Source organism: Salmo trutta, chromosome 40 (genome assembly GCF_901001165.1).
Source record: "Salmo trutta chromosome 40, fSalTru1.1, whole genome shotgun sequence".
Classification (NCBI taxonomy): Eukaryota; Metazoa; Chordata; class Actinopteri; order Salmoniformes; family Salmonidae; genus Salmo; species Salmo trutta.
In genome coordinates this window covers 5160932-5184539 of record NC_042996.1, presented here as the reverse complement: position 1 = coordinate 5184539, position 23608 = coordinate 5160932, and the positions used below count along the sequence as shown (strand labels likewise).

General features: G+C 42.4%; 1 protein-coding gene across 2 annotated transcripts in view; it reads right to left on the bottom strand.

Moving 5' to 3' along the window:
- Nucleotides 1–23608, bottom strand: part of LOC115180617 (semaphorin-3aa) — a 61921-nt gene that overhangs the window by 15800 nt on the left and 22513 nt on the right. The window contains exons 2-7 of one of the 2 annotated variants that reach the window (XM_029742846.1): nt 19460–19620; nt 15776–15838; nt 3674–3793; nt 2809–2902; nt 2572–2691; nt 48–190 (exon numbers count right to left, since the gene is read on the bottom strand). In XM_029742846.1, coding sequence (XP_029598706.1) covers nt 48–190; nt 2572–2691; nt 2809–2902; nt 3674–3793; nt 15776–15838; nt 19460–19620 — 701 coding nt within the window. Of the gene's footprint in view, nt 1–47; nt 191–2571; nt 2692–2808; nt 2903–3673; nt 3794–4108; nt 4180–15775; nt 15839–19459; nt 19621–23608 lie in introns of those variants that run through there. The other variant, XM_029742847.1, reaches the window with a different exon arrangement.

Here is a 23608-nt window from a genome sequence, read left to right as displayed (position 1 = left end):
TGTGTGTGCATGGGATGCTGTGTGTGTGTTTGTGTGTGTGTTGTTACCTTACACAGTTGTCCTATGCGGGCGATAGTGGCCTTGCCAGTGTGTTCTCCGTCCATGGCGTTCTCTTTGAAGAACAGGAATATCTTATCATCTTCAGGGTTGTCACTCTCTGGGATCAGGTTTACACCTACAAACCTGGGGTCTGACACACACACACACATACACACACACACAGACACGTCAACAATTACATGGGTACACACACACACACACACACACACACACACACACACACACACACACACACACACACACACACACACACACACACACACACAAACTGCTAACACACATGATCACACATTACAACACATGTGCAAACACAGATACATGAGCACGCAAACAAACAATGACTAAACAAACAATGACAAATTTTCACAAGGGCTTAACCATGAAACCCTCATATCCACATTAAAACAACCACTATCTAATTCCACCATGTCCTCCATCCTCCAGTCCTCCATAACCCCTATTAGAAGACACCTCCATCCTCCAGTCCTCCATAACCCCTATTAGAAGACACCTCCATCCTCCAGTCCTCCATAACCCCTATTAGAAGACACCTCCATCCTCCAGTCCTCCATAACCCCTATTAGAAGACACCTCCATCCTCCAGTCCTCCATAACCCCTATTAGAAGACACCTCCATCCTCCAGTCCTCCATAACCCCTATTAGAAGACACCTCCATCCTCCAGTCCTCCATAACCCCTATTAGAAGACACCTCCAACCTCCATCCTCCATAACCCCTATTAGAAGACACCTCCATCCTCCAGTCCTCCATAACCCCTATTAGAAGACACGTCCAACCTCCATCCTCCATAACCCCTATTAGAAGACACCTCCATCCTCCAGTCCTCCATAACCCCTATTAGAAGACACCTCCATACAAACACATATGACTGATTCTATGTAATATACACTTCAGGATGTGTCCCAAATGGCACCCTATTTCCTACATAGTGCACTTCTTTTGACCAGGGTCCATAGGGTGCACTACATAGGGAATAGGGTGCCACTTGGAACAAAGCCCTAATAAATCGATTACAGCTTTTGGAGTGCGAGGAAATCAAACTGCTAAATGACTTGAGCCAAGTGCCTAGGGTTTGAATATCCCCAGCTAGAGGGATAGAGCTCTTTACGGAAAACTGATCTGGGAGCAGTCAGTCACGGAGGCGTTGGCACGGGAAAGGCGAGATGGCGTTTCGCCAACCCAACTGAGTTAGAGAGAGAGAGCAACAAGCGGGGCAGTGTTACGGTGGCGGTAAGCTCCACACACACACACACACACACACACACACACACACACACACACACACACACACACACACACACACACACACACACACACACACACACACACACACACACACACACACACACACACGACGGCTGCACTCATGCCATTCAATACATTTAATGTCGGACAAAGGCCACTTCATTGGTCGTGGGCTTAACTATAAACCCGAGTTAGGAGTGTTAACAGATCGGGAGGATGTGTAAATAAATGTCTTGGCCACAGTCTGTCTGGCCAACCTAGGGTCTGAAGCCTTCTGAAGTGCATACCTATTCACATAGCCATGAAGGATTCTCTCTGAAGTATGAACACCATGCTTACCATTCATACTAGTCTAGAGTCTAGAATAGAATAGAATCCATTTTGGTAATCCCCAAATTACAATAACCAGAGAGGATTTATCCGGAGCCAATGGATGGAGAAGCCAACAGACAATAGGAGGATTAAGGTGAGAAGATTACCTTTTGGGTAAATCGCTCTTTCTGCATATGTCACGGCATTCATCACCATGGAGTGGGTTTGGGGGGGTTCACTGTTCTGTGAATGGGACGTGGGGCTGTAAAAGGGTGGTGGGGGGTTTGAAATTTGACGTCGCTGCCGGAAACAGCTGAGGGGATTAACTCCATGGGAAAGAATATGGACGGCGGGGGAAAAAAACATAAATTGACCTTTTGTGCGGCAGCTAGTAAGTCCTTGGCTATGTAGACAGACTGACAGAGTAAGGGCTCCTCTCCTTCCCACCCCTGGATAATCTCACCAGCACCAGCAGCCACACACATTCATACACACACTGACTTTATGAATGGGATCTGATATCTATGTCTGTCTTTGAATGGGAATCAGAGATACTCAGAGATACTCAGGACTTAGATAGGACTAAGCTCTGTCCGACAGTTATTTAAACCAATGAATGAGAAGGTTCCTCTGACGCGCTTTAACGGATAAAGTGTATCATATCTATATCATACTATCAAGAGCCCCTCTCTCCTATCGACCAATAAAAAGGGCTGATTCATATAATTTCAGCCTATAAAGGTTGTTTGACCTACTGTGTCATTTCATCAACGGTTCCCTCTTGTTCATTTCAATCAGTTATACCTCTGCAAACACAATTTCATCAGAAGTGTCTTACATGATTTCTCCCTTGAAAAATAGCTCTTTGCTTTAATGTGATCGAGCTGTATAATTAAGGATGAATAAAAAAAATATTAAATCACGGTGTTGTACCATTGAGCCATCTAGAGTCATGTTGCTCAGTCCTGATAGGATGATGCTCCCCCAGGGTACGGAAGATGGCAAAGTCCCTTCCCATGAAGTCTGCCGACGTGCCAGAGTACAGCTCCCCATCTGCCAATCAGAAACCAGGGACAGCAACAAGCAGCCAATGAGATTAGAGATGTTAAGTGTCAGGAAGTCCACTGGCAAACTCAAACCAATCACGAGTGGGATTAGAGTCGCACTCACCTAACATGATGGACGCAGAGAGCATCTTGGGGTCGTAGGGGCTTTTCCCCCGGCCGTTCTCGAAGTGGGACGACTCCAGTCGAAAGATGTTGTCCTGAAGGGAAAGATCAGTGTTTAAGAATAGCCCGTAGGAAGCCCATCTAGAACATTCCAAAACAACACGCAAATGACACAGAAGTTGCGCACTATATAGGGTAGAGTGTCATATTAGTGCACTACAGAAGGAATATGGTTTGCAATAAGTTCACTAAATGGGGAATAGTGTGTCTAATTAGTGCACTTGATGGGAAACAGTGTGTCATTAGAGACCTGAAACCACGTACTGTGGAGTAGAGCTGTACCTTATGGACCCTTGTAGATGTTTATTAATAACTGACAGACCCCATCAATCTATGTAAAATAGCACCATGGTATACACACACACACACACACACACACACACACACACACACACACACACACACACACACACACACACACACACACACACGCTCACACACACAAGCTCACACACAGACCCCATTATATTAATGCAGGACAAGATAGTGGTTTCCCCCCCTTTCCACAGTTGAACAGTTACACCGTGTGGGAACATTGATGAAGCTGCATCTGCTTATCAAGATGATTGATTAAACTGTTGTGTGGGAGAACGATTTCCGCTTGTTAATGTGGGCCTGTGTAATGAGCTTTTTTCCCCCACTTTGCACAAATGAAATCATTGATTAGAAACACTGAATGAGTGGGAAATAGTCACAACAGAAAATAATGATCTAGTCCCTTGTCTTGGTGCAATTTAGATTCTACTGGAGGTTAGAGGGGGTGGTTTGTGTGTGAGTGTGCGTGTGTGTGTGTTGTTGCCCCTTACCTCTGCCCGTTTGCCCATCTCCAGGTAGGCACAGATGGGGTGGAAGGCCCCTGTACCACAGATATACAGGTGGGTGGAGTTGTAGGGCTGGAGCACTCGGATGAAGTTGGAACATTCTTTCTGACAGGAGACGAGAGACAAACACCTCATCAACATCTCATCAACTTGGGCTCCCGAGTGGCACAGCAGTCTAAGGCACTGCATCTCAGTGCTAGAGGTGTCACTACTGACCCTGGTTCGATTCCAGTCTGTATCACAACTGGCCATGATTGGGAGTCTCATAGGGACTCTAACCTGGCCAAACCCTGGGTTAGGGTTTGGCCGAGGTAGGCCGTCATTGTAAATAAGAATTTGTTCTTAACTGACTTGCCTAGTTAAATAAAACAATAAAAAAACATCTGATCAGTCTCGAACTCTCAAACAAACAACACTCACATGTTAAAGCTGGAATCCTTAATGATGAAACAGCCATGTCTGTTTGGGATATTACAACAACAAAGAAGTTACTGGAAACAGAAGAGCACACTATGTACTGCTATTTGTTTTTCCATGCTGCATGACGTTCCTCAGCTCGGCAACAAAAACAATAACACCGGTGGTGTGGCCAGTGGAAAACAATAACACCGGTGGTGTGGCCAGTGGCGCTGTTACCCCATACTGCGTAGTCCATCTTTAAGTGTCCACATAGCATCTAGCATTTATTGTATCTGTGTAATTATATACAGCTACAACTAAGCAAATTAAGCAACGATTCAGTTAATATGCTAGTAACTACTTCGAACCAATGATTGTCCAGTTTTGCTGATTGCAGTTCAATCGTTATTTTAAGTGCCTTATCTGCAGTTATCTTGATCAGCTGAGCTACCACATTCTGCCTACCAAAGTAGCTCTACACTGCGTGCACAATTATTAGGCAAATTGTATTCCTCGGGATTCATTTTATTGTTGAACAAACACAATGCTCTCAGTCAATCCAAAATGTTATTGAACCTCAAACCTGAATATTTAACAAAGGAAAAGTGAGTTTTGTCTTTCTTAGGGAAATATATAAGTATGCACAATTATTAGGCAACTATTAGTGTGCACAATTATTAGGCAACTAAATTACAAAAATAATTTCTCTCAACTGACCTGTTTATTCTCAATCAAGTATAACAGATAAGTAACACAAAATGACAATTCTATAACATTTTTGGCCTTTCAAAAATATCAGTGACCAATATAGCCACCCTTACTTTCAATAACTGCCATGAGCCTTCCATCCATGGAGTCTGTCAGTTTCTTGATCTGTTCACGATCAATTTTCGCTGAAGCAGCAACCACAGCCTCCCAAATGCTGTTCAAAAAGGTGTATTGTCTTCCATCACTGTAAATCTCACGTTTGAGAAGGACCCACAAGTTCTCAATAGGATTTAAGTCAGGTGAGGAAGGGGGCCAGGTCGTTATTCAGGCATCTTTGAGGCCCTTGCTGGCTAGCCAAGCAGTGGAGTACTTGGATGCATGTGATGGAGCATTGTCCTGCATAAAGATCATGGCCTTCTAGAATACTGAGGACTTTTTCCTGTACCACTGTTTGACGAAAGAATCTTCCAGAAAGTGGCAGTAGGTTTGGGAGTTGAGTTTCAGTCCATCTTCAACCCGAAAAGGTCCAACTACCTCATCCTCAATGATAGCAGCCCATACCAGTACCCCTCCTTCACCTTGCTGGCACCTGACTCAAAGTGGTGCCATGTCCATTACTGATCCAGCCACGGGCCCATCCATTTGGTCCATCAAGAGTCACTTTCATTTCATCTGTCCATAAAACCTTTGAAAATTCTGTCTTCAGGTATATCTTTGCCCAATCTTGACGCTTCAACTTGTGAATCTTATTCAGTGGTGGTCTTGTTTCAGTCTTCTTGACCTTGGCCATGTCTCTGAGCACTTGACACCTTGTACTTCTGAACACTCCAGATAGGTTGCAGTTCTGGAATACGGTGGCACTGGAGGATAATGGCTTCCTGGTAGTTTGACGTTTAATTCTTCTCAAGTCTTTTGCAGTTAATTTGCGCCTTTTCTTCCCCATGCGTTTTTTGCACCCCAGTTGACAATTCGCAACAAAACGTTTGAATGTCCGGTGGTCACGCCTCAATAGTTTAGCTATTTAAAGAGTGTCACATCCGTCTGAAAGGCATTTTAAATTTTTGGTTTTTCAGTGTCAGTTAAATTTCTTTTTTGGCCCATTTTACCTGAGGTAATGAGGCTGCCTAATAATTATGCACAACTTGACATAAGGTGTTATTCACTATCGCCACACCCTCCCTCATTACACAAATACATATCATCTGAAAATGATTAAATCCAATAAGCATTCAAGTTTATATGGTTTGGAGTTCGAAAATGTGAATAGAAACAATGATAAGATCAGAATACTCACTTGCCTAATAATTGTGCACGCAGTGTAGAATACAGAGGTAACTACAGGACATAGTGAGGAAAATATGTGTGTGCGCTTCAGCTGTTTTAAAGTGCTGTAGGTACAACCTAAAACAACTTCAGATTTGATCACTCCAGGCATGAATAAGACTTGGTAGTTGGCACTACTGGAAAGCTCCAGCAATCTGAAGTAGGAGTTTCCAGTTCCCGTTGCTGTGGTAAATTGCTTGTGAAATGAAGTGGCGTTCAGTTTTGCTGAAGGAAATGCCACCTGTGAGCTAAATGAGCCCATGACTGTGTCCTAAATGCACCTCGTTCACTCTACAGTACACTCTGTTTGACCAGGGACCATAGGTAGACCCATTTGGGATGCATCCCATGTTCACATCAGATCTCTAATGACCCGTCCGTCCGTGTGTGTTTCCATGTGTGTCCCCGTCTGTGTTTGTGTGTGTGTGTGTGTCCGTCTGTCTGTCCATCCGTGTGCGTTAGTGCGTGTGTGTTTGTGTGTGTGTCCGTCCGTCCGTTCGTCCGTCCGTGTGTGTGTATTCCCGTCAGATCTGTAGTGATCCATCTGGTTGAATTTACTGAAGGTATTTGGACTCCCAGCCTCAGCACATGTGGATAGTCCGAGTGCTGGGAGACTGTTTATGCTAACCCTAATGAATGGGATTAGTTCATGTTCTTGGCCTCTGGTAAGTCTTCTACAGGGTTCAGTAGGGTACACACATGCTAAAAAGATGAAGGCACGATTCATTGATGAGGAATACACACCTTGAGTTGACTGACACACACACACACACACACACACACACACACACACACACACACACACACACACACACACACACACACACACACACACACACACACACACACACACACACACACACACACACACAGACACACAGACACACACAGACACAAAGCCCATTCCAGGTTAATACACACACACACACGTATCTCTTTCCCGCGTCATTAAGAAAATAAATATGGACCTTCTGTGTCAATAAAAATCCTAAACCCAAGGTTTATGTTCTGTCTACACAGAGCCACCTCTAGTCTCAGGGATGCTAACTGCTCAGGCTTCCCTGTCCCTCACAGCAATGAGACATTTCATTTATTTCCTTGCTTCGCTAATAAGTAAGCCAGGACAGTGAAAGGGTCAAAAGGTTTTTCAGAAAGGCTGATAGTTCAACAAACAAGAGAAAATAGAAAATAAACCATTCATGGAGTATATCACTCACAGAAGATATAGTATGTATACCTTGGCCTATCTTCAACCATATACAGTACAACATATTATCCAACAATAAGATGGTCAAAAGTTACACTAACTTAGTGTGTAACCTGTTTCCACCATAAGGTCTTCCTCTGTCAACATGAAATACCAGATTTTGAATAACTAGCCTCTTTGTGTGATGGCTGCTAAAAGTCATTGATATCTAACTGGACAGGTTTGAAGGATATCAACCTTGAGTTAAACTGTAACTGTCAACCCAGGATATTATCACTAACCCATAGTCACAACAACAGGTCAACCCAGGATATAATCACTAACCCATAGTCACAACAACAGGTCACCCCAGGAGAGGATATTATCACTAACCCATAGTCACAACAACAGGTCAACCCAGGAGAGGATATTATCACTAACCCATAGTCACAACAACAGGTCAACCCAGGATATAATCACTAACCCATAGTCACAACAACAGGTCACCCCAGGAGAGGATAGTATCACTAACCCATAGTCACAACAACAGTTCACCCCAGGAGAGGATATTATCACTAACCCATAGTCACAACAACAGGTCACCCCAGGATATTATCACTAACCCATAGTCACAACAACAGGTCAACCCAGGATATTATCACTAACCCATAGTCACAACAACAGGTCAACCCAGGTTATAATCACTAACCCATAGTCACAACAACAGGTCACCCCAGGAGAGGATAGTATCACTAACCCATAGTCACAACAACAGGTCACCCCAGGATATTATCGCTAACCCATAGTCACAACAACAGGTCACCCCAGGAGAGGATAGTATCACTAACCCATAGTCACAATAACAGTTCACCCCAGGAGAGGATATTATCACTAACCCATAGTCACAACAACAGGTCACCACAGGATATTATCACTAACCCATAGTCACAACAACAGGTCACCCCAGGATATTATCACTAACCCATAGTCACAACAACAGGTAACCCCAGGAGAGGATATTATCACTAACCCATAGTCACAACAACAGGTCACCCCAGGATATTATCACTAACCCATAGTCACAACAACAGGGCACCCCAGGAGAGGATATTATCACTAACCCATAGTCACAACAACAGGTCACCCCAGGATATTATCACTAACCCATAGTCACAACAACAGGTCAACCCAGGATATTATCACTAACCCATAGTCACAACAACAGGTCACCCCAGGAGAGGATATTATCGCTAACCCATAGTCACAACAACAGGTCAACCCAGGATATTATCACTAACCCATAGTCACAACAGCAGGTCACCCCAGGAGAGGATATTATCACTAACCCATAGTCACAACAACAGGTCAACCCAGGATATTATCACTAACCCATAGTCACAACAACAGGTCAACCCAGGATATTATCACTAACCCATAGTCACAACAACAGTTCACCCCAGGAGAGGATATTATCACTAACCCATAGTCACAACAACAGGTCACCCCAGGAGAGGTTATTATCACTAACCCATAGTCACAACAACAGTTCCAGTGTCCCTGTCTGTGTTCAACCAGCATTCACCTCCCACATTACAAGTATTTCTGTGGTTAGACCAAACCAACAACCTCTAAACCCGGATATGCTCCACCTTATATGGTTCACAACCATGACCGTTACAAGTCTTCTTAATGACTTTACCTTATGGGCTTCCTAACATTCCGGCAACGTTCCGGCAACAACAGGGCAATGGAAGGAGCAATGCCTTCCTCCATCATTCTCACATTGCTATTATATACATTGTAAACTGTCTCATTAATTATCTTACTGACAGACAGAGATGTTTAGGTTTTCTCATGGTCGTTAGACTCATTTCCAGCCAGGCATTTTGTGTGTGTGTGTGTGTGTGTGTGTGTGTGTGTGTGTGTGTGTGTGTGTGTGTGTGTGTGTGTGTGTGTGTGTGTGTGTGGTGTGTGTGTGTGTGTGTGGGTGTGTGTGTGTGTGTGTTGTGTGTGTGTGTAATATTGAGTGCATGTTGTGTGTGTGCCAAGGCTCTGACAGACATTTACTCAGCCTAGTCAGACATGCTACTCTGCAATTTTCTATGTGAAAAATGACTTCTCTACACACATACTGTGTTGTTACCTGAATACCACTGCATCCTCTGGGGAGAGAAGGGTCATTATTGGGAATAACTGATTACTTTCCCTATAAAGGAGGGGGAATTAGTAGGCAGCTTTGTTTAAGGTAGATGGTTGACTGTGTTTTGAGAGCACACAGTGAACCTAACATGCATCAGTCTGCAGATAAAACTATAACTTCTGGACTAAATGAGAATCATTACTCACTCTGCACTGTGTTGAACCATTCAACATTTTCTGCATCACTTGTCTGTTAGGGCTGGGAATTGCCAAGGAGCTCACAATATGATATTATCACAATATTTAGGTGATGAAATTATATATATGTATTGCAATTCTATATGTATTGCAATTCTATATGTAGTGTCATTCTATATGTAGTGTGATTCTATATGTAGTGTGATTCTATATGTATTGCGATTCTATATGTACTGCGATTCTATATGTAGAGTGATTCTATATGCATTGCGATTCTATATGTATTGTGATTCTATATGTAGTGTGATTATATATGTATTGCAATTCTATATGTATTGCGATTCTATATGTATTGCGATTCTATATGTATTGCAATTCTATATGTATTGCGATTCTATATGTAGTGTGATTCTATATGTATTGTGATTCTATATGTAGTGTGATTCTATATGCATTGCGATTCTATATGTAGTGTGATTCTATATGCATTGCGATTCTATTTGTAGTGTGATTCTATATGTAGTGTGATTATATATGTATTGTGACTCTATATGTATTGCGATTCTATATGTATTGCAATTCTATATGTATTGTGATTCTATATGTATTAGGATTCTATATGTATTGCGATTCTATATGTATTGCAATTCTATATGTATTGCGATTCTATATGTAGTGTCATTCTATATGTAGTGTCATTCCATATGTAGTGTGATTCTATATGTAGTGTGATTCTATATGTATTGCGATTCTATATGTATTGCGATTCTATATGTAGTGTGATTCTATATGTAGTGTCATTCTACATGTATTGTGATTCTATATGTAGTGTGATTCTATATGCATTGCGATTCTATATGTATTCCGATTCTATATGTATTGCGATTATATATGTAGTGTGATTCTATATGTGTCACGTCCTGACCAGTAAAGGGGTTATTTGTTATTGTAGTTTGGTCAGGACGTGGCAGGGGGTGTTTGTTTTATGTGGTTCGGGATATGTGTTTATGTTTAGAGGGGTGTTTGTTTAGAGTGTTCGGGGTTTTGGTTAATGTTCTATGTTAGTATATTTCTATGTTCTAGTTTAGTCTTTCTATTTCTATGTTTAGTTGATGGGGTTGACCTTCAATTGGAAGCAGCTGCTCTTCATTGCTTCTAATTGAAGGTCTTATTTAAGAGGGGTGTTTTTGTCATGGGATTTGTGGGAAGTTGTATTTGCACTGCTAGGGTTAGCCTGCATTACTGTTCGGTCGGTCGGTCGTTCGTTTTCTTGTTTTGTTTCATTAAGTGTTCTAATAAAAGTTAATATGAGCCTCAACCCGCTGCGCCTTGGTCCACTATATACGACGATCATTACAATATGTAGTCTGATTCTATATGCAATGCGATTCTATTTGCAATGCGATTCTATATGTAGTGTGATTCTATATGTAGTGTGATTCTATATGTAGTGTGATTCTATATGTAGTGTGATTCTATATGTAGTGTGATTCTATATGTAGTGTGATTCTATATGCATTGCGATTCTATAGGCAGTGTCATTCTATATGTAGTGTCATTCTATATGTAGTGTGATTCTGTATGTAGTGTGATTCTGTATGTAGTGCGATTCTATATGTATTGTGATTCTATATGTAGTGTGATTCTATTTGCAGTGCGATTCTATATGTAGTGTGATTATATGTGTATTGTGATTCTATATGTAGTGTGATTCTATATGTATTGCGATTATATATGTATTGTGATTCTATATGTATTGCGATTCTATATGTGTCACGTCCTGACCAGTAAAGGGGTTATTTGTTATTGTAGTTTGGTCAGGACGTGGCAGGGGGTGTTTGTTTTATGTGGTTCGGGATATGTGTTTATGTAGAGGGGTGTTTGTTTAGAGTGTTCGGGGTTTTGGTTAATGTTCTATGTTAGTATATTTCTATGTTCTAGTTTAGTCTTTCTATTTCTATGTTTAGTTGATGGGGTTGACCTTCAATTGGAAGCAGCTGCTCTTCATTGCTTCTAATTGAAGGTCTTATTTAAGGGGTGTTTTTGTCATTGGATTTTGTGGGAAGTTGTTTTTGCACTGCTAGGGTTAGCCTGCATTACTGTTCGGTCGGTCGTTCGTTTTCTTGTTTTGTTTCATTAAGTGTTCTAATAAAAGTTAATATGAGCCTCAACCCACTGCGCCTTGGTCCACTATATACGACGATCATTACAATATGTAGTCTGATTCTATATGCAATGCGATTCTATATGCAATGCGATTCTATATGTAGTGTGATTCTATATGTAGTGTGATTCTATATGTAGTGTGATTCTATATGCATTGCGATTCTATAGGCAGTGTCATTCTATATGTAGTGTCATTCTATATGTAGTGTGATTCTATATGTAGTGTGATTCTATATGTAGTGTGATTCTATATGTAGTGTGATTCTATATGTAGTGTGATTCTATATGTAGTGTGATTCTGTATGTAGTGTGATTCTGTATGTAGTGTGACTCTATATGCATTGCGATTCTATATGCAGTGTCATTCTATATGCAGTGTCATTCTATATGTAGTGTCATTCTATATGTAGTGTGATTCTGTATGTAGTGTGATTCTGTATGTAGTGTGACTCTATATGCATTGCGATTCTATATGCAGTGTCATTCTATATGCAGTGTCATTCTATATGTAGTGTGATTCTGTATGTAGTGTGATTCTATATGTAGTGTGATTCTATATGTAGTGTGATTCTATATGTAGTGTGATTCTATATGCATTGCGACTCTATATGCAGTGTCATTCTATATGCAGTGTCATTCTATATGTAGTGTCATGTCATTCTATATGTAGTGTCATTATATATGTAGTGTCATTCTAAAGGCATTGTGATTCTTTATGTAGTGTGATTCTATATGTAGTGTGATTAGATTTTTTATTTGATGTCGAAACATTTTGCCTTCATAAAGTACTTATACCCCTTGACTTATTGTAATAGCCTGAATTCAAAATCGATGTAATTGACACAATACCACATAATGAACCCCAAGTAAAAACTTTTTTTTTGATTTTTTGCAAATGTATTGAAAATAAAATGAAGAAATATCTCATTTACATAAGTATTCACAACCCTGAGTCAATACTTTGTAGAAGCACCTTTAGCATTGATTACAGCTGTGAATCTATCTTGGTAAGTCTCTAAGAGCTTTCTACTCCTGGATTGTGCAACATTTGCCCATTATCTTTTTCAAAATTATTTAAGGTCTGTCAAGTTGGTTGTTGATCATTACTAGACAACCAGGTCTTGCCATAGATTTTCAAGTAGATTTAAATCAAAACTGTATCTCGGCCACTCAGGAACATTTGGCCTTGTGTGTTAGGTTATTGTCCTGCTGAAAGGTGAATTCATCTCCCAGACAGAACCAAGTTTACTTCTAGGATTTTACCTATGCTTAGCTGCATTCCGTTTACAAAAAATGAATTGCTTTGCCACATTTTTTTCAGTATTACTTTAGTGCCTTGTTGCAAACAGGATGCATGTTTTGGAATATTTTTATTCTGTACAGGCTTCCTTGTTTTCACTCAGTCAGTTAGCTTAGTATTGTGGAGTAACTACAATGTCATTGATCCATCCTCAGTTTTCTCCTATTAAACTCAAAACTGTTTTAAAGTCACCCTTGGCCTCATGATGAAATCTCTGAGCAATTTCCTCCTCTCTGGCAACTGAGTTCAAATATCAATATAATATCGTCCAACAATAATATCACGATATGTAACTGTATCGATCCCTCATCGCTATAATCAACTCTCTCAGATCTCCACAAGTCCACATGGGCTATGGGATTGGGCAATAATCCATAACTGAATCAAATGAGTCACGTTCCTGACTGAATCATACCAAACCTACTGAGTCATCTTGTACGAAGCCCAGTGAATCAGCAGTAAGACATTTGGGCAGAGAGTGCTGTACTGTTGCATTTGTTCCAGGGCTCCAAATTGAGTGGAGAAATTCAACACTTAGGAGCTAGGAATGCTTTTGTAATGTCCTAATCAAGCATTCGTGTCCACAAAAACGCAGCTTTCATCGCCTCTTTCTCTATAGTAAACATTTTTGCAGCATGCAAATGCCTCATCAATGTGTGTGAATGTGTGCATGCATCTGTGTGTGTGTGTGTTATAGAGTACACGTGTGTGTATCTGGTCATGTGTACAGCAGGAATGTCTGTATGTATCTGTGTTTGGGCAGTGCTGTGTTTATAACCCAAAAACCTGCCACAGACTATGACCCAAGTGGAACCTCTGTGATTTATGGACTGAACTACGTAATCCCACATAATCCTAGAGTCCCCTCCCCTGCACTGCATGTACACTCAGCCATGAAATTAGAAGCAGATACAACACGAGGGTTGTGTGTAAACCCCACATGAGATAACACACACAATCTGATAAGTAACACACACACTGTCTCTCTCTCTCTCTGAGATAACGCACACAATCAGACGGCACACCCACACACACTCACTTCATCTCTCTCTCAAACACACAGACACACACACTGAGTTCAGCTGTGCATGCAGAACATTGGTAGATAAATAAACAGATTGATGTGATGTACTGCGTTCTTGCCGCCGTGCCAACAGGCCAACAGCGAGAGGAGAGTTGTGTGCTCTCTGAACCAACAAACACACACAGCAGGGAAAGAACGCTTCCAGGGGACCACAAGGTCATGGAAACTACTAGCAACGACAGCTATGCTAGTTTGGATCAATGTTGCCATAATGTTGCTTCCACATCATTTCCACAACAAACATCTTCTAAATGTTTCCATCTGACGACGTTGAAATGACGTGGAAAAATATTATTATTAATGTTGCAGGTTATTAATGGTTATTAATTATTAACGTTAGGTTATTATAGGTTATTAATGTTACAGGTAACACACTAACAACATGTCAAACATACTAGTTACGTAGGTTACTAATGGTAACACACTAACAGCATGTCAGACATACTAGTTACGTAGGTTACTAATGGTAACACACTAACAACATGTCAAACATACTAGTTACGTAGGTTACTAATGGTAACACACTAACAACATGTCAGACATACTAGTTACGTAGGTTACTAATGGTAACACACTAACAGCATGTCAGACATGCTAGTTACGTAGGTTACTAATGGTAACACACTAACAGCATGTCAGACATACTAGTTACGTAGGTTACTAATGGTAACACACTAACAGCATGTCAGACATACTAGTTATGTAGGTTACTAATGGTAACACACTAACAACATGTCAGACATACTAGTTACGTAGGTTACTAATGGTAACACACTAACAGCATGTCAGACATACTAGTTACGTAGGTTACTAATGGTAACACACTAACAGCATGTCAGACATGCTAGTTACGTAGGTTACTAATGGTAACACACTAACAACATGTCAGACATACTAGTTACGTAGGTTACTAATGGTAACACACTAACAACATGTCAGACATGCTAGTTACGTAGGTTACTAATGGTAACACACTAACAACATGTCAGACATACTAGTTACGTAGGTTACTAATGGTAACACACTAACAACATGTCAGACATACTAGTTACGTAGGTTACTAATGGTAACACACTAACAGCATGTCAGACATACTAGTTACGTAGGTTACTAATGGTAACACACTAACAGCATGTCAGACATACTAGTTACGTAGGTTACTAATGGTAACACACTAACAGCATGTCAGACATACTAGTTACGTAGGTTACTAATGGTAACACACTAACAACATGTCAGACATACTAGTTACGTAGGTTACTAATGGTAACACACTAACAGCATGTCAGACATACTAGTTACGTAGGTTACTAATGGTAACACACTAAAAGCATGTCAGACATGCTAGTTACGTAGGTTACTAATGGTAACACACTAACAGCATGTCAGACATACTAGTTACGTAGGTTACTAATGGTAACACACTAAAAGTATGTCAGACATGCTAGTTACATTCCCCTGCATAAGCTGTGTGCTGACAGTTAAAGTATAGCCTGCAGGTAACATACACCACATGTATCAATCTATTGTGCCAGGCTACATAAGAGTGACATAAGTGGTTATAAGTTGACTCGCAGAACTTACCCCGAGGTCTTTCCCCGCCCATTTGCACTCGTCACGCTTTGAGGGCGTGGCTGGCCATGCGATCTATGAAGAGGAGGAGAGAGGGAGTGTTATAATTCGGAACAGAGGAGAGAATGTGTCAATGAGAGAGATTATTAACAAGAACATCATTGAGTTTTATCTCAATTTCTTCATTCGAAGATTCAATCATGGACACTTACTGGCTGCTATGTGGGATGTATTGTTGTCTCTACCTTTTTGTCCTTTAAGCTGTTGACTGTGCCCAATAATGTTTGTACCATGTTTTGTTCTGCTACCGTGTTGTGTTGCTACCATGTTGTTGTCATGTTGTGTTGCAACCATGCTGTGTTGTCATGTGTTGCTGCTTTGCTATGGTGTTGTCTATTTCTCTCTTTATGTGGTGTTGTGTTGTCTCTCTTGTTGTGATGTGTGTTTTGTCCTATATTTATATTGTATTGTTTTGTTTTAATCCCAGGTCCCCGTCCCCGCAGGAGGCCTTTTGCCTTTTGGTAGGCCGTCATTGTGAATAAGAATTTGTTATTAACTGGCTTGCCTAGTTAAATAAAGGTTAAATAAAAATAAAATAAATAAAATCATTTAAAAGTGAGGGAGTGGTATACTAAGGAACAGAGGAGAGAATGTGTCATATGAACTGAGAGAGTGACTCATCATATAAAACCAGAGAGAGGGAGTGCACAATAATATTCTGGGGTCCATTCAGGGGGTAGTCTAACCAGGAATTTAACCCAGGTTCATGCAAATGATAGTGCAACACATTTGTCATTGCACCAAAGTGTCAAAACCTCTGGATGAGTATGCTAAGTGTTGCACGTAGCTTGCTACCTTGTTATGCTGAAGGGAAGTGAGTTTTGAACCATGAAGTAAGAGAGACAGATAGCTTTAAAGGGAGTACAGTGTAAGTCACTACCAGTTTAGACTGGCTCCTAGCTAGCAACATCAGGCCTAGTCTTATTCACTTGCTGGGTCAAAACTAATTCCCCCCCAAATCTTTAGGTGGACCCAGGTTCAAAAACATTTGGGAACCCCCTGTATAAGCTTAGCTTTACACTCCTGAATGTTAAATAACCAGAGCACTCCTGAGGCCCTTTGGAGGGTCATTTACGACGCTCAATTACAGATGGTGGTCCTTATGGTCTTACAATCTGTCACATTCGTGTGTGTGTCTCGCCAGTGTCCCCTGAATTATAAAACAGATTGTGTGTGTGTCTCGCCAGTGTCCCCTGAATTATAAAACAGATTGTGTGTGTGTCCCGCCAGTGTCCCCTGAATTATAAAAACAGATGGTGTGTGTGTGTCCCGCCAGTGTCCCCTGAATTATAAAAACAGATTGTGTGTGTGTCCCGCCAGTGTCCCCTGAATTATAAAAACAGATGGTGTGTGTGTGTCCCGCCAGTGTCCCCTGAATTATAAAAACAGATGGTGTGTGTGTGTCCCGCCAGTGTCCCCTGAATTATAAAAACAGATTGTGTGTGTGTGTCCCGCCAGTGTCCCCTGAATTATAAAAACAGATTGTGTGTGTGTCCTGCCAGTGTCCCCTGAATTATAAAAACAGATTGTGTGTGTGTCCCGCCAGTGTCCCCTGAATTATAAAAACAGATGGTGTGTGTGTCCCGCCAGTGTCCCCTGAATTATAAAAACAGATTGTGTGTGTGTCCCGCCAGTGTCCCCTGAATTATAAAAACAGATGGTGTGTGTGTGTCCCGCCAGTGTCCCCTGAATTATAAAAACAGATTGTGTGTGTGTGTCCTGCCAGTGTCCCCTGAATTATAAAAACAGATTGTGTGTGTGTGTCCCGCCAGTGTCCCCTGAATTATAAAACAGATTGTGTGTGTGTGTCCCGCCGGTGTCCCCTGAATTATAAAAACAGATTGGGTGTGTGTGTGTCCCGCCAGTGTCCCCTGAATTATAAAAACAGATCGTGTGTGGGGCCCTGCCAGTGTCCCCTGAATTATAAAAACAGATTGTGTGTGTGTCCCGCCGGTGTTTCCTGAATTATAAAAACAGATCATGTGCTGGGCCGGACTCGTAATAAGAGCTGGAATAATCATCCACACACATGAAAGTTGAGGAGTACAACAAGTCATAGAGGTGCAGGTACCAGAATGCAGGTAGGTGCTAGAACATGTGCACACACCCACACATGGAATGCTCATGGCACTAGAAAAAACACCACACATAGCAGGTTAGCAAACACACACACACACACACACACACACACACACACACACACACACACACACACACACACACACACACACACACACACACACACACACACACACACACACATCCTTCTATTCATAGCGTATCTCTCTTCAGGATCAGCTGAGCTGTTCTGTCAGACCAAGGGGACCTGCAGTGCACATCTGGGTAATTGCATTAGATTTGCTAAATCACTGCCTTTCCACTTATCTTTCTCTGCATTATCAAAGATCTGAATAGGGAAAACACATCCGCGCCAAGGGCCCAAAAGAATTATGTAATTCTCTTATATTTAAATAGCCTCTGCAATGCATACAGTGTGTGTGTGTGTGTGTGTGTGTGTGTGTGTGTGTGTGTGTGTGTGTGTGTGTGTGTGTGTGTGTGTGTGTGTGTGTGTGTGTGTGTGTGTGTGTGTGTGTGTGTATTTCAGCACTTAAGCGCCTTTGTAGTTTCTCCAGTGCCTCAGTGTTTCTTGTTCACATCAATCTCCATGTCTGTGATAGCTGTCAGAATCAGGTAAAAAAGACTCTTAACTCTCCTATAACCTGTTCCAGGTGGACTGATGGAATTATAAACAGGCCTGTCTGGAAAAAGAGACAGAGATGGAGAGAAAGGGATGGAAGGAGGAAATCACAGTAATGGACTCCAGAGAGATGGGAGAGAGGAGCAAGAGTGGGTCTCGAATAACAAAGGGCTGCTGCGCAATCAAAGATGTTTTTTAATTTGAACACACTATGTTCACTAGCCAATCAGCATCATACTCTGTGCTCACTAGTCAATGAGCATGACCTCTGCACTCAGAGATCCAAACGTCCAATTAGGATAGGTTTGGATATAACGTGAACCTAAATCCTGATCATGCCGTTTAGCAGATCTAGTCAAATGGAATCCGGCTCGCCAACTGGTTTAATTACATTTATTCAATTATATTCCTGTCCCCCAAACATCTGCACAGAGGAAAATCATCCCAATGAAAAACATGTAAATACATAGCTCTGCCATATACAGCTGAGAAGTTCATTCTAATTACTCAAGCATCCTCACTTCCTTTTGCTAATTATTCATACAGATCATCATAGGAAAGTTCAGACAGCTTTCAGCATTTCAGTATTATGGGAAATGCGGTCCAAGTCTTCTTCTCTCAGAGTTTGATTTGGCAGTGAGGTCCCTTCCATAACTCCATAGATTTGCTATTATGTGTTTTCATTGGCAGTTACTAAATGGACGGCTTGCCTATACACTGGACCTCCTGTCTGAATCAATATCCACTCCTTAAAAGTGGATTTATTTTATTTCATGTATATGTGCCTTTTACTGGAAGGATTGAGAATAAGCGGTCCATTGTATGTCTGTATTGATGCAAGACCCATAGAGCAAACGTTGGTTTTGTGTGGTCCGTGTGGTCATTGTATTGTCTTCATAACGTTGACCTTGTGTGCGGTCGAAGAGTAGGACTCTTACCTGTTTGTGCTCTCTGTTGAGATTGACCAAGTCGAAGGAGAAGACGTGGTCCTCGGCACCCACCAACAGTCTTCCTCTCTCCTCGTCCAATAGGAAGGTGTCGTAGCCGGAGCTGTTGGTGAGGCCGTTGAAAGTGATGAGGTTACTGGACTCTACCATCTCTGAAACACACACAGAGGACAGAGCATGGGTGAGTCTAAAGCAGATAGACAGACAAACGGATGGATGGAAGAGGAAGAAAGGTGGACAGATGGATGAATGGATGGGTGGGTGAGTAGACAGACAGACAGACAGACAGACAGACAGACAGACAGACAGACAGACAGACAGACAGACAGACAGACAGACAGACAGACAGACAGACAGACAGACAGACAGACAGACAGACAGACAGACAGACAGACAGACAGACAGACAGACAGACAGACAGACTAGGGTTAAACAGTTCCAGTAATTTTCCCCAAATTCCTGCTTTTCCAGAAATCGTGGTTGGAGGATTCCTGGATTTCCAGCTTATTTTCTCATAATTCCAGCAACCTCCCAACCAGGATTTCTGGGAAATACAGAGAGTTTTGGGAAAGTGACAGGAATTAAGCAACCCTAGAATAGACAGACAAAAATATCTAAAGAGCTTCAATTTAGATACGCTGCATGCCCATAGTCAATGTTACGGTTATAACCAACAGCAAATGAATTGTGGCACAACAGAGTATTTTATGACTGTGTTCCTGGTAAAGTGACATAGACAGATTAAGAATTTAAGTTCTGGGAGTTCAGATTTCTCAAGCTAGACACTTCTAATAAGGTTCACCAAAAACTGTCCATTGGGATGTCACACAGATCTGGTCAGGCATGGCGTGAGGCCTCTAAGGTGAACACTGCGTGACCCAATCTCAGCATGGCGCAAAAGCTGCCCAAGCATATGATTGGCTGAATATTTTATAGGCATTCGGGACAGGGCTGTGTGTGGTCAGTTAAGATGTGTAGTACAGTGAGTGCAGAGGCATAGCGATAAACAGCAGGTGGTGGCAGGACAGTAAGTTCCTATAAACCTGTCAGGTCAACGAAACATCCTCCAACCTGAGACAAAACCTCTGAAACGTTTATCACCAAAGGTAACTTTTGATGACACATGCAGTAGTAACAGCATGTTGAGACTGCTGAGATAAAGCCGAGCCAGCCTTCATTACACCAACAAAAATAACCAACTCAGAAGACAACAGTGTTGCTATGTTTTTGCCTCTGGTTCCTCAATACAAATCAGAATTGCTACTCAACCAAACAACCTGGTCAAAAAACGTTCCAAGAAAACCTAATAGAATGATTAAGATAAATGAGCATGATGATAAAATAATTGATGCGTCTCTAACAGTTTTTCGGGGGTTGGATTCTGCCCTTCTACGTATCTGCTTCCATTCAGACTACACTCCTTGTATCAGACACACCTGGGCATACTGTAGACATATGGCCTGTACAGAAATTACAGGTACATTAAAAACCCATGTCTCAGCACCCTGCAACACGCTAGCTCTTCCATCACCGTCCCCACTGGCAGTCTGGACTGTGATCTCCTCTGAGCCCTGATTGACGGGCGGCTAGAATATCGCCCTAAATAGCACACTATTAACCCTACATAGTGCACTACATTTGACCGGGGCTCTATGGTCCTAGTCATCAGTAGTGAACTATGTCGGGAATAGGATGCCACTTGGAACCTTAACCCCAGAGAAGCCATCTGCGCCCACTCTCCCCGGGTATTGTGGGTAAGATCGTGGACATCTGTGTGTAAAGAGAGAAGAGGGAGAAGAGAGGGGGTGGGGGGTGTCAGTGATCCTCTCGTCTGTGTCAACATCGCTCCATATCAAGTGTTCCATGGTATTCCCAATGGGATGAGGAGGGGAAGAGAGAGGGATGAGGGGGACTGTGGATCACCCAATAAAGCAGCTCACAGCTCATCTAAGTCGACTAGGGCCGCTTCAAGGCTGAATGTGAGGCTTTTCAAGTCGTGTGTAGTGGTTGGTGTTACAGTACTGATATTGTGCTGTCTGTATCGCCTTTATGGCAACCTGTTTGTCAATGTGTGTGTGTGTGTGTGTGTGTGTGTGTGTGTGTGTGTGTGTGTGTGTGTGTGTGTGTGTGTGTGTGTGTGTGTGTGTTGTTCATAGGTACGTCATTATACAGTACTTGTGTGCAATTCTGTGTGCACGTTGCTGCCTATGTATGCATGTCCATCAGTCATCTAACAGCTTATCCAACGGTTATAGCAGATGTAACCAGAGAAGAAATGTCAAGTAGACAAACAGAGACTGGCTGACTGATCCCGAGTCTGGAGGCATCGTCAGTGGCTATCAGATAACCCTTTACTCCTAATCAACCAATCAGTTATGACAGCCCCGGGACAGGAAACAAGGAAAAGTGAGCACAAGGAAAAGTGCTTTACAGTGAAGGTAATGCTTGAAGAGGTGGACTTCTATTACATACAGTAAGTAAAGGGGAAAATGGAGAAAGTTGGTTAGAGAGGAAGGGAAGAGATGGAAGAAAAGTCACATATTGAACTGTGAGGGTTTTTAAATGGAGATGGTTTATCACTGATAACCTGAATACAACTTCTGCTACAAAAACAAAAGGTGAGGAAGAGAGGGTGAAAGAGGAGTATGGAAGAGGGAAACTTATGAAAGACCACAGGAGGTTGGTGGCACCTTAATTGGGGAGGACAGGCTTGTGGTATGACTGGAGCGGAATCAGTGGAATGATATCAAATACATCAAACACATGGTTCCCAGGTGTTTGATGCCATTCCATCAGTTCCGTTCCGGCCATTATTATGAGCCGTTCTCCCCTCAACAGCCTCCACTGTGAGAGACAGGAGAACAGATAAAGAGAGCGAGACGGATATACCAAGACAATGGACAGAGACAAAAATAGGAAGAGCAGACGAGATCTGCTCATCTCAAAACAGAACAGAAAGGTATGCAGCTATGCTCTCCGCCATTTTGGCTCTGGATCTGACACTTCCCACCCCTTTAAAAGCCCTCTAAAAGTGAGCGACTGTTGAATCCTGGAGCAAGGAATTTGCACACTCTCTCCATAATGGCAGCCATGGCGATCCATCGCGAAAGGTTTCCCCCAGATGGGCCGGAGATTAAACACATGCCACATATTTCAACACGTCGTGTTCTCAGAGTAAGGCAAGTTGGGATGGTAGGCTGAGCGAGGCTTTATCGTAGCTGAGGATCGCCAAGGCTGCAAGGCCGATGGAACTGGGGCGAGACACCTAAGAACCCAAGAGGTAAAGACGGACACGCTCGTTTGGAGACATGTTCACACACAGTACACACACAGCACAACGGCCTTTCTCTCAAACAAATGCAAGGGAGCAGATGTACAGTCACACACACACAGAGATATACACACACACACAAACACACACACTAGCATGTATTACATACTCTCTGTCTTTCTACGCGTGCGTGCACGCGCACGCACACACACACACACACACGCACGCACGCATGCACGTACACTCCTCTTCCCAGACTAAGTTGTAATCCAATCAGTGTTTCTGCAATGGCAGCATTAACCAGTGGAACAGTTTCACCTCACACACACATTCTGTCCAACACCACCACACTCCCACCTGTCTCAAACACACACACACACACTCTGCCCCACACCACCACACTCCCACCTCTCTCAAACACACACACACACTCTATCCAACACCACCACACTCCCACCTCTCTCAAACACACAACACACACACTCTGCCCCACACCACCACACTCCCACCTCTCTCAAACACACACACACACTCTATCCAACACCACCACACTCCCACCTGTCTCAAACACACACACACACACTCTGCCCCACACCACCACACTCCCACCTCTCTCAAACACACACACACACTCTATCCAACACCACCACACTCCCACCTCTCTCAAACACACAACACACACACTCTGCCCCACACCACCACACTCCCACCTCTCTCAAACACACACACACACTCTATCCAACACCACCACACTCCCACCTCTCTCAAACACACAACACACACACTCTGCCCCACACCACCACACTCCCACCTCTCTCAAACACACACACACACACTCTGCCCAAGACCACTACACTCCCACCTCTCTC